The 12,058-nt window shown below is 46.3% G+C and overlaps 1 protein-coding gene across 3 annotated transcripts in view; it reads right to left on the bottom strand.

Moving 5' to 3' along the window:
* The window catches only part of ACACA (acetyl-CoA carboxylase alpha), a 1,281,346-nt gene that overhangs the window by 577,085 nt on the left and 692,203 nt on the right, over positions 1-12,058 (bottom strand). For all 3 annotated transcript variants that reach the window (XM_069614682.1, XM_069614683.1, XM_069614684.1), the window contains one exon: positions 8,657-8,701. In XM_069614682.1, the coding sequence (XP_069470783.1) occupies positions 8,657-8,701 (45 nt within the window). The remainder of the gene's footprint in view (positions 1-8,656; positions 8,702-12,058) is intronic.

Here is a 12,058-nt window from a genome sequence, read left to right as displayed (position 1 = left end):
TGGACTCATTCCACAGTATACCGAACCAAAGAACCGTCAGGCGGTTCCTGAACTGTTGATTGATAATCTGCCTCTTTCAGAAGCTAAAACAGAGGAATGGACAATAGACGAAATCCTGATTAACAGAGACTTTACTATGGTGATTCCACTGATTGACTTTGACTTCTACAAAGAAAAAAACTCTGTGTCACCCACTAAAGAAAGGGACTGCAAGGGTACAGCTCAGTCTTTGGTTACTGGTGCCAAGGAGTCTACTGCCATAAAGGTGCCCTTCATTCCTGAGCCACCGATGGGTCTGTCAACTTCTGAGACTTCTGTCTGTCCTCCTACAACCATTGACTCTTCTATGATTCAATCCACAGCCCTGCAGTCATTTTTGGCACACCTGTCTTCAACCAATGAACCGCTGCCATGTCTGCCATTTACTCAAGAGCCAGTCCCAAAGACCTGGACATGCTTGTATCCAGCAACCGAGATTGCTCCAGCTTGCATGCCTTCAGCCTCAAGGTTTCCCCTGACCTGCCTGTCTTCAGCTACAGTGACTCATCCTGCAGATCATCCTTCAGCTTTAGAGCCTCCGGTAGTCCATCAAAAGAGCATGTCTTCAGTCCCGGAGTATACTGAGTATTTGCCTTCAGTTCATGAGACGCCTGTATCCTGCATAGCCTCGCTGCCAATATCAGAGGTATACCTGTCTACACCATCAGATTCTGCTGTATTTTCTTCTGCTCCAGCGATTCCTCCTGAATCCCAACCATTTACAGTCGATGAACGTCTAGCCTGCCTTTCTTTTGCTTCAGGAGGAGCACCAGAATGCCTGCCTTTTCCAAAAGACGATTCTCCCAACTGCTTCACTTTAGCATCAGAGCCTCCTAAAGATGCAGCATCAGAGTTTGAGACTTTTGCCAGCTCCCGCTTCAGAGTCATCAAGCTGGACCAAGTGGTGAGTCAGAACCACTCACTTGGGTGTGCACAAGGGGTGGTGCAGACCGGCGTATTACCTACAGGACTTGTGCAACAGAATTCCGCCAAGAAGCACCAGTCGGGTGCTAGTAGCCAAAGGAAGGGAATGACTGCTGCAGTTCAAGATGTGTCTATTATTGCTCCTTCTGCGAGTCTGCCTGAAATACCAAGTACTGCGTCTATCACTCCTATCAGGATGCCAAACATCCCTGCTGTGGTATCCCACGTGAAACAAAGTGGCTACACGACTGTCACCAGGAGTACTAGCCTTGTACAACCCATTGGACTTTCAGGTCTCCAAGGCGTAGAACATGTGCAGTCAAACCTAAGTCACTTTCAACCAAAAGCCTTTTCCCAGATGGATGACAGAAGGAAATCTGAACCTCTACCTCAGCCACCACCTTCTCTAATGGCTGAGCATAAACCTTTCCTGAAGCCAGCATTTTCCTCACCTCCCGCATGTCCACTCTCGGCAGAAAGGCTAACAGAGCTTCTACCATTGTCTAAGGCATGTTTCACCAGCCTGCCTCCCTCCTCAAAGACTTATAAGTGTCCACTCCCAGTGACTGAGCTTCCTGGACCTTCCAACTCTGCTTCTGGTCCTGCAAGTCCTTCATGCCTTTCTTCGAACCATGAGTCTCTTCCTCACCAGAAGCCACCGTTTCCATCAGTACCACCTCCAAAGACAAAGCACTCCTATCATGGAGGTCCATCTGCCTTTGCCCACAGGCCACCATTTCCATCAGTGCCACCTCCAAAGAAAAAGCACTCCCATCATGGAAAGAAGATGTCTCGTACGGGTGGCGGGCACCCGAAGCCGGCCGTAGGAGGGGGTATACTGTCACGACTCGCTCCCTTCGCTCCCGTTCCCACCATTTGGGGGCATGATTTGGGGTTTATTCCCTACTGGACTTTTCCTCCGAACTTTATGCTACAGTGCTGTGATGATTTGGGAGCGCTAAATCCCTATTTTCCCAGCTACTTCCCTTCCGGATCCATTCCAGGTTTTTGGCAGCCAGCATGCTTCTTTAACCAAATGACTATGCTTCCCAGAATGCCTGGCCCACTGCTCCACCTCCACCCTTGCAACACAAGGTTGGGTGGAGGATAGGTAACAGCTGTGGCGGCAGGTGCAGCAATCAGCACACCTGAGGCGTGTGCTCGTTAAGCAGCTTTAAAAGCCTCAGTCTTACTTCAGTCCAGCGCTGGTCATCGATTGCAGTGTTCCTGTTTTTGACTAGTCCCTGGTTCCTGGTTCCTTGCCTTTGTACCTACTTCCTTGTTCCTGTTTTCTTGTTTCCTCCGCCCTGAATTTCGGATTCATGCGCTAATTGATTTCTGCTCCCTTGATTTCCCTTTTTGTCTTCCTCTGTTTGCAGGCAGCAATTCTCAGTGCTTTCCCTTTTTAGATGCAGCCCAGTTTGTCTGTGTTCTATATTTCTTTCACTCTGTCCTTTGCTGCTGTAAACCCGTATGCCTTAGCCTTCCTCTTAGATTAGCTTCCTGTCTTTTCCTTGGAGAGGTAGGGAGAAGTTTGCATTGGTTAGTTCGTTTTTTCCCTGCTCCTGATCCTTACTTTCCATTGGGATCCATTCCATGTTTTCCTTTACACTTCTGCATTTATTTCCCATTTGATTATTAGGTGTGGTGTGCTGTTGTAGCTAGCTCCTGTGTGAATGCTTATGTTTTCCTCTCTAATCTGTAAACACTATTCCAACTTGGGTATTTAGTTTTCTGCAGCGGATCACACTCTGCTGCCTTCCAGCCTTCGCCCTTGCCCTGTCGGGCTCTCCACATGGCAGCCGATCACGCTCTGCTGTCTTCCAGTCTCCGCCCTTGCCCTGCGTACACGCTACATTGCAGCTGATCACGCTCTGCTGCTTTCCTGCCTCAGCCCTTGTCCTCAGGGGCCCCCTGCTCTGCAGTCTACCTCTCTCAGGCAACCTACAGCCCTTGTCCTCTGGACCTTCCTACTTCTCCCATTGCTGTTATGGCCTTTCTGGGTCCCAGTTTCATCAACAGGATTCGTGGGCTAGCTGACATTCAAGAGGTTTATCTTGTCCTCGTGAGTACTGTTCTTTAGTTCCCTTAATTAATACCATCAAGAGTGTTAGTTCACAGATCCTGTCATTGCTTGCCCTCCACGTGGGTTTAGCGCTGTCAGTACCTGTAACAGCAATTGGGGGTAAGGCGCTTGCCGACTTTCCTCGCGGTCAGGTGCTTACCCCACATCCCTTTTCATATATTGGTTTTGTTGTCACACTCTATTTGCACTCCTGGGTTCTAGCATACATGAGTCATTGTTCCTGGGTGCACGTAGTTTAATTCGAAGCTCTTCACTGTGTTATTTAGTGCACATTTCCCTTGCCATATTCGCTGCCTTTGTACTCGCCTGACTAATCCTGACAGTACTGTCCTTCAAAATCCCATTACACAAACCATTAGGGCCAGGAGCTCTTGAGTGGCTTGACCTACGAATGATGTTCTCAATATCCAGACAGTCAAATTTCAATTCTCAAGGAGAATCCAGAACTTCAAATTAACCAACTTCAACATTAGAAGTATATAACTGAGAAAATGCTTACCCCAGGAGCCTTCTACAATTGGATTATCCTGGAGGTCTACTTGGGAATTCTTTCCCATTTATTATTTCCCAAAAATGACTGATTTAAACAACATACTTTGTAACATACTATCCCCTGCTCTCCGATGCTTCACAGCTCCCATCCTTTTTTAATTTATCTGTATATTGCTTTTTTATTGTGCATACTATTGTTACGCTGTCAGTGCTATTCTAGACTGCTTTCTTTATAAATCTCATGTTCTTTTTCATCTCTCTCTTAATAGCTTGAATTTCTGGTACATAATCATTTCTTCTGGAAGTTATTCTTGTTCCAGTAACTTTAGTGCACAAGATACTGTTTTGCAATGTCTCAGAGAAAAGTAAGTGGAAAATAATGTTATTTCGCAGGGCCCCGATATTAGGCCAGATTCCCTTGAATGCAGTCAAAATACTACTCATTGATCTCTCATTCTAGGTCAATTTGTTATTCCTATTATTTAGTTTCAGACTAGTGAACTTATTCTTGTCCTCAACCTGGTATGAACATAAAAAATGCCCCAATAAAATTGAATAATCACTGGGGTCTCTGTTAAAGACACAAAAATGATCACACTGCTCAAACAATTTTCCCATTACGAAGACAACATCTGTTCTGGAATTCTGGCTGCCACTCTGCCATGTAGATTTACCATCAATATCGCCCACAGCACTCCCATTGAGAGGGGCAAACTCCCATTGTCTAAATAATATTCCATTTCCTTCCCCTAGTATTTTTTTGATTAAACCACTGAAGTCCAGACTCTCTTGATCTCATATTCTCGAAAAAATCTGAATTAAAAATCACCTGCAATGACCACGTTGTTTGCTACACAAGAACCAGAAATACCCATTAAGATTAATTCCAAATGACCCATCGGGTCATGCTGGCTCATTTCAAGGTAGTTACAATATATGTTAATAACCAATAGTACTTCGATATTGCAGTGAGTTTTAACCTGCGCAGCCAAAAAAACATGCCCGGAGGCTTTGGACAATATCAATTGAACCCCTCCCCACCTGCCATGCCTACCTTTTAAGATTTCCAATGCCATTTCCTGACACAAGAAAGCCATTCAAGTTTACTTCATCTAACAAGAAGGTTTCTTGCAATAACAATAACCTAACCTTGCCAAATTTGGAAATGGCATTGTTTTCATTAGTAAGATGCCTATGGCCTAGGGTGTTCCAACATGCTATCCTAAAAACCTGACTGATTTACTAGGTTACTCTTATTTTTAACTCCTGAAACATCAGACGCCAAAGACCATTCGCGAACAAGTGAATTCTGGGTTACTGCACAGGGACGCAAATCTAGACCTCTTTGTCGTAATTTATCCACATAGAACCATAAGTGATTTTGAACCAAAAGAGAAGCAATGTCTAGAACAGCAACATCCAGCCTATCATCAAAAATGTGCTCAACTCTTGAATTCTCTTTTGATTAAATTATCCTCAAAGCCGGAATATCGTATAACAACGACAATATAGTGCTCCTGTGCATTGTTATATCAGCCTTCCCCGGAAACACAGCATCCATGATAAACCGATTGCATCCCCTTAACCAGCTCCTTAAAATCAACAGACGCCTGGGAATTTCTTTCCGGGATAGCATTTTGACTCTTCCCTATTGACTTATTTTCCAGCCGCCCTTTTACCCTTACTGACACATCTAAGAAATCTCTGCACTGTATCGTCGCATTCTTCTAGAGCTCCAATGTTATTGCCCTGCAACTCTGCGCTAAAGATAACAAAAACCGGAGGATCTTCTTGTGTTAAACACCTATTAGGCCCATCTGAGTATTTTTAGAGCACAACGTAAATATTGAAGCTAGAGAAATTTGATTCACTATTCCTCCAGCTTAATTTCTAGGGGAATTATATTTTCCTTCCCTCATCTTTATTGACTAGAGGCAATAATTGTAAACATTTCAAGGCAGATACTTTCTTAGACATGTGGCTCTTCACATTTTTAGATTTTTGCTCTTGTTGATCGCCACCCTTAATTTTTTTCCCACACCTTCTTTTCTTTTTCTTAATTCTTAATGGTTCATTTACAGGCTCAGAGGGTCTTCTTCATTAGACACAGAGGGACGTTTAGCCAATCGAGAGAACTCTTCCAGGATTGACTGTGACAGCGGCGTATCATTTGTGATATTATGATCTCTCTCAACATCTCACATAATTATTTGTGGGGCATTAGAATCTGCAGGGTTTTGAATGGGGCTTGCCAAAGGCACCAACTTAAATCTGGCAGTTTGTAATTTTTCCTCTTCCTTTATATCAACCAATATAGATGAATGTTCTAACAATTCCTTTTTCATTCCTGTTAATTCCCCAAGAACATTATTATTTATTACCTCCCGAAGAATCTGTATTACCAAGTTCTTCGTCATTTCAAATAATATCCCTGAATGTACCTGGACCTCACGCTTTCAAAGTTTGAATAATTTTACTAACCAATTAAAAATGAAATGTAAAGCAAACAAAGTACTATCTGTCGTAGTTTGACAAGGTTGTTGTTGCACAGAATGCACAGAGTAAATAGCTAATACATGTTCATCAGGACCAAATACTTCCACTCCTTGTTCCTGAACATCAAAAATAGCTGCCGTTTCACTGGTGGCGAGATCACCCACAGGATCTCGAGGGGGTAATTGTAGCACTTGGGTCACTTGATGGATAGTACCAGAGTGTGAAGGAGCCGTGTTATCGGTTTCAAGATTAGTCAAACAAGCTAACGGCGTAGTTGCAGAACAAAGATCCCCTAGACTAACATTTCGACCTTTGAAAAAAAAAGTCACCAATTGTTTTCTTAATCGTAGTTGATGATCATGTGTACTCATTGGGGGTAGCTGTACCAGTTCTGCCTGCTAAGTCGGGTCATGGGCGGGTAGGTACATTCAGAGGATTAACTCAATGTTTGTACTGGGGTACTTTGCAAAATAGATAAAGTGGAAGCATATCCGGTACATTTCGCTGGACTCCAAGTCTCTTCCTAGGATTTTCCACATAGTTAATTTCAATTGCTCTCTGATCATCTCAAAGACTTGACCTCTGGAGATTATACATTGTGCGCACAAGGAATAACAAAGATTCAATCTACAAAGTGTGTGCTCACTGCATGTTGGCAACAGAAAATATATCAAGTTGCTGCTTCTGAAGCCTTTGAAGTAAGTTAAATCAAATTTCAGTGCCTTTTACCCTCCAGCTTGCCAACAAGGTCAAGGATCAGCTCTCAAAAATATGAGCAGAGAAGTCCCAACCCAGCAGATTTCCGACCTAATACACCTTGAGTCACAGAACCACAGAACCGCTTGCACACACAGCTCGTGCACCACCAGGAAGAGCAAATTATGAAGCACAAGCACCCAGACTGGGAAAGGGAGAGTTCTCACCCCTCCAACTCATACCAACTTTGGTGACTAAGCTTGCCTTCACGACACTCTGCTTCCGCACTACTCAAATGGAATTAACGCCACACTCACCGGGCACCACCTACATGGTGCGAGGGAGATTCACAAACGGAAGCGAGGCAGTCTCGGTCCAAGAAAGGAGGATTCAAATATTATCACAATACTGTCAGAGCCACCCAAGGACCGCCTACCTTACCACCAATTATGCCACCAGTAGGGAAATTGGAGGGGGGTTGGCCAGAGCACAGGAGGGAATCAGGTCACCAAGCCGTGCCACTGGTGCACCTCGCAGCCAAGCTGCCAAGCCATCCGGGCCTTCTGACCTCCTAACTAAAACTACAACTGCAGGTCCTCTCGTTCTTGCTCTGCAACCAGGCCGACGGTCGACAAAGAGAAACCACACCCCTACTTTCTGGTCACTCAGAGTACTCAGAACACTCTCCCTCGCACACCATTACAGAGAGCTAGAGGAATGGACCACTCAGCGCCCCACACCTCAGCTCTCCCTCAACTCTGCCTGCGATGGCTTAGGATTTATCCTCTCCATCCTGCATGCAAAGTCACAATAGCATCATGCAGATTAATGTGAGCCTAGGCATCACAGACCAGGCACTGGAGTGGGGTTTTAAAGCCATAGTCATTATTTCATAAAGCATGCAGCATTATGCACCCTTCTCACATCTGATCACCCCCATTCACATTTCTTAAGGGACAAACGTCCCTGCTAATAGTCCCCCTCCCTCCCATCAACGTCTAATTGCTCCCATTGTATTACTTGGTTTACAAAGAGCAACATGTTAGCATGTGTCACAGACATGGGAAGAGATGCTCTGCTGCCGGCGCCCAACTTTCACATGAAAGGGTGAGCCCTGGAAAGGCCAAAATGACAGGGTAGGTCCAGCCTGCAGCAGACACCCTCACAGGGAGACCGAAGCTAAAGTGGGACTTTTGCTGGTCCCGTACCAAACGGGAGAGTTGTCCCGCTGCCAAATGTCCCAGTCTGGCTCTTAAACGAGGCCAGGGGTAGCTTGGGGGGCAGGCACACTGACCTCCCCGCCTGGTACACCATCGTTTTCAGCATTTCGGCCATTCTGATTGACTGTTCAGCGAATCCGTCTTCAACATTTTGTGCAATTAGACTGATGTTTTCGGCCAATCCAATTGGCTGAAATGATTGAAAAAGGCAAAGTACAAAAAAAATGCAAAATAGGCTGCATTTTATTCCAAGGGTAGAAGCTGACTTGAGAGGGGACTTTCCCCATTCCACCTCTAGGTGAAACATCAGATCCTTACTGTGCTTCAGTTTCTGAACTATACATTAGGGTTGCTTTTGAAGCAAGCTTTACGCAATTAATTTAGTGAGCTAATCATGAATGAACACACTCCACCCCATTCATATTACAGCTTGATTCCTCTTGACATTTTCTAGACTGAGCAAACCAGGAGTCTGCAACTTTGGACTGCGACTCCCATGGTCCATCACCATTGACTCTATGGTCTAGTGCTGATGGGAGTTGTAGTCCACAACATCTGGAGAGTCAAAGATTACAGGGCCCTGGTATACCATGCTATACTGGATAGCGTGAAAAAAGTCTCTGCTCAGAGACTCACCTGGAAGCCTGGTGAAAGAAGATTTTCACTAATCTGCTTTTCATTGGTTTTTCTGCTGTGCACATACCTGGAATCGCTGGTCCACCTCACAGTTGACCTGTTTCCGGAAATCCTTACAAATGATCAGAGGAAGGGAAGAGAAAGGGAAGAGAAAGCAAAAAGAAGCTGGCAATTAATAACGAAATTAACGCTCAATTAATGGAAACCCCGATCTTGGAAATGCTAAATCCCCAGCACGTCTCTGCCTGAAAGACAAAGGGGCGAGACCATTTTGTTGAGAATGTACAGCTCACTGCTGATCTTTAACATGGGTGGCGGGTCACCACGTCGTGCCCCAATTCTGCAAAGGACCCTGGTTTCTGCAACTAGGTTTGATCATTGCAGGTTATGATTTCCCGGGATGGCACCAATAATTGACTGGCCTAGAGTGATTTTTACCTGGATGTCCGCCGGTAGCAAAGGCTGGTTTGGGTTGCTGGTGGGAACTAGATACTGTGTTATTGTGGGAAACTCTGCACTCTCTCGGCTCCTTGGGCTGGATTAACAGCCCCGCTATGGTTTACATAGCTAGACTGGCCCCCAGATTACAGCATCTTGGAAGACTGTTAAAGTCCCGTTTCCTACAGTAAATCTTTACATTAACCCATCTTTTTTATTTGAAGGATATCTTATCAGAAATTCCCTACTCTTCCTCCCCAAAGTAACCCACCTGGCCTTGTGCCTTTCCCTATCCTGCAGTGCTGATTGTGGACATATCTGCAGAGAGTTCTTGCCTTGCAGATATTGAAAATGGCCACACTCTTGAAAACAGCTGCCATTTCCGACTTTTTAAAAACCTGCTTTCTTACACGGAGGCCTCACAATTAATGAATGTGGCAGGCCCAGACAAGTTACAGCATGGCACAAGTAGGTAATGTCATGTCTGGGAGTATGCCCACCCGCCAGCCACTCGATAGACCACCCTATATGTCTCTATCCGTATGAGGGTCTTGTCCTAGGCAGCAACAAGAGTGGCTTTTAAAATTACTTGAGTCACCCACACAGCCTTTAATGGATGGAAGAGTTTTAAACAGTCTTGTAATTGCCCCGGGTGTCGTTCAGGCAGCGAAATGTCAGGGTTTAGAACACTTCCACAGAAGCCCCTTCTCTCATTAGACATAACACATTGGATCACAATTTAAACAGCAACATTAACAAACCCTGAAGCAGCAATACCCAGTGGACAGCAGAGCAGATGCCTCTGATCTTAAAAGGAAGTGGGACGTAAGCAATAATACCCACTGTGGCTACCCTGGATCAGACAATAACCACCTGGGGGCCCAAGATATTGTGGGGCCCCAGTGCCAATACCGGCCGATCTAGCCCGCCACTGCAGATGTTATAGCTATTAACATCCCGGGTCTGGAAAAAAAAACAGGCTTGCAGCATGTGTGAGGTTTACAGCAGAACCTGTCCATACCTATATTGCGGGATGCAGAGCGTGAAGCAATACCCACTGAAGGAGTGGGGGCAGGCAGAGAAGGTGAATAAGGTTGGGGAGATTGAGGAGGGAGAGGCTGGGAGGCGGAGCAGGAAGGGGAGGGTGGTGCATATGGGAAGCAGAGAATGCACCATGCAGATTTGCTAGCAGCCAGGGAGGAAAGTGCAGACCTCAAGATGAATGTAGGCTTATACCATGAGTTTCGGCCCACATGCTTCTAATCGTGATTGGCTGGTGTCTTCGGCCGAGTGGTAATTAAAGATAATTAATTGAATACACTGATGCATCCCAGGTCATGCTCCTCTTACACTGCTTCATAGTAGGCAGTAGATCTCCAGACGAGCTGATTAAGGCATCGCCTCAAAAGGTGTGTACGCTCCCCACCCAACTCCAATCAACACACACACTTCTCTTTGAGTAGTGGAGAACACAGGGGTGTCTTCTGAGATCATGCTGGCTCCACCCACGGCCACACGAGGGCATTGTCGATGTGGGGGGATCAGACTTAGGGAAATCGCTGATGAAATCCAGCACTGAGATTGCTAAATGTTGGATTTCATCAGCCATTTCCTCAAGTCATCGGCTGCATAAGGCTTTGTCGAACAGGCTCTAGAGGTGGCATTTACTGGTCATTTGTATGGCGCCTAAACACAAGTGTTTCCAGACGCCACAAGACAAGAAAGGGCGGGGGGGACATAGGATAAAAACCAAACAGTAACGGACATACTAGGCTTTGTGACATTTTTACTGTGCAAGTGTAGAGACAAAAAGTGCAGGGGAAGGTGGAAATAAGGGGCAGGGCTGTGGAGGGGGGAGCGGGTTGGACAGAGGAGGTGAAGTGCAGGAGTCGGGGACACAGGGGGCTGAGCAAGTGCTAGGGGGAGCCACGGAGGGCGAGTACAGTGGGAAAGGGAAAAGTGCGACGGACAGGGTGGACCAGATTCAAGCTAGTCCGGGAAGGGAGCCTAAGGGCAAGTGCTGGTTAGGGATGCTGGTGGGGGGTGGAGGGGAGACTGGTCAAGAGGGGTCTGGCCACCGAGGACTCATAAGGGACCAGGCATAAGTCACAGCAGCAGGGAACATTAGCACAGGAAGGGTAGAAGAAAGGGGAAGTGGAGAAGTAAGGAGGAGGAGAAAAGGAACGTCTTGAGGAGTTCACGGAAATGAAGATCCGGCTGAAGTCTGAAGGGGGCAGAGAGGCCATTCCAGAAGTAGGTTTGTGCCGAGGAAAGGGATCTACCTCCCACTCTCTGCTTGGAGAAGCGTCTGACCTGCAGAGAGTTGGCGCTAGAGGAACGAAGAACTCTAGAGGGGAGGTATTTAGGGAGTGAACACTGGATGAAGTACGGTCCCAGGCCCCAGACAGCATTGTGGATGAATGCAAAGGGTCTTGAATTTGATCCTTAAAGTCACCGGGAGACAGTGGAGAGATTTTAGGGCTGGAGTGATGCAGTTACTGGGCTTGAGGCCAAGAATAGGTCTTGCTGCCCTGTTCTGTATTAGTTGAAGAGGCAGGAGGGAAAACAGAGGCAGCTTGAGGAAAATGCTGTTGCAGTAGTCCGGCCTAGGGAGAACTAGAGCTTTGTAGACACTGAGCTTCTGGGGGAAGGCGAGGCCAGAGCTATGGAGACACTGAACCACTGGGAGAGTTGAGGAAAGGAAGGATGCCCTTGAGGAGGTGGAGCTGAAAGTTAGACTTCTTGCCAAGGTCCGTGATATGCAGAGAAAAGGAGGGATAGGAGTCAAAGATGACCCAAAGGTGTGGCCAGAATGGGGGAGGGGTGAGGAACAGGGAGCAGGTGTCCCAATAAGAAGGATCTCTGTCTTGCTGGCATTAAGGCAGAGATCGTTAGCAGAGCACCGTGCCTGAAAAGGAGTCAGGCATGAGAGAGAAAGGGGAGGAGGTAGAGGATGGAAGTTTAAAGGAAAGTTTAGTGTCGTCAGCATAGCACTCGAAGTGAGGCGAGAAAGTGGAGATCAAGTGGGCCA

Source organism: Ambystoma mexicanum, chromosome 9, assembly GCF_040938575.1.
Source record: "Ambystoma mexicanum isolate Mex_15411 chromosome 9, UKY_AmexF1_1, whole genome shotgun sequence".
NCBI classification, from domain to species: Eukaryota; Metazoa; Chordata; class Amphibia; order Caudata; family Ambystomatidae; genus Ambystoma; species Ambystoma mexicanum.
This window is presented reverse-complemented; position numbering and strand designations above follow the sequence as displayed.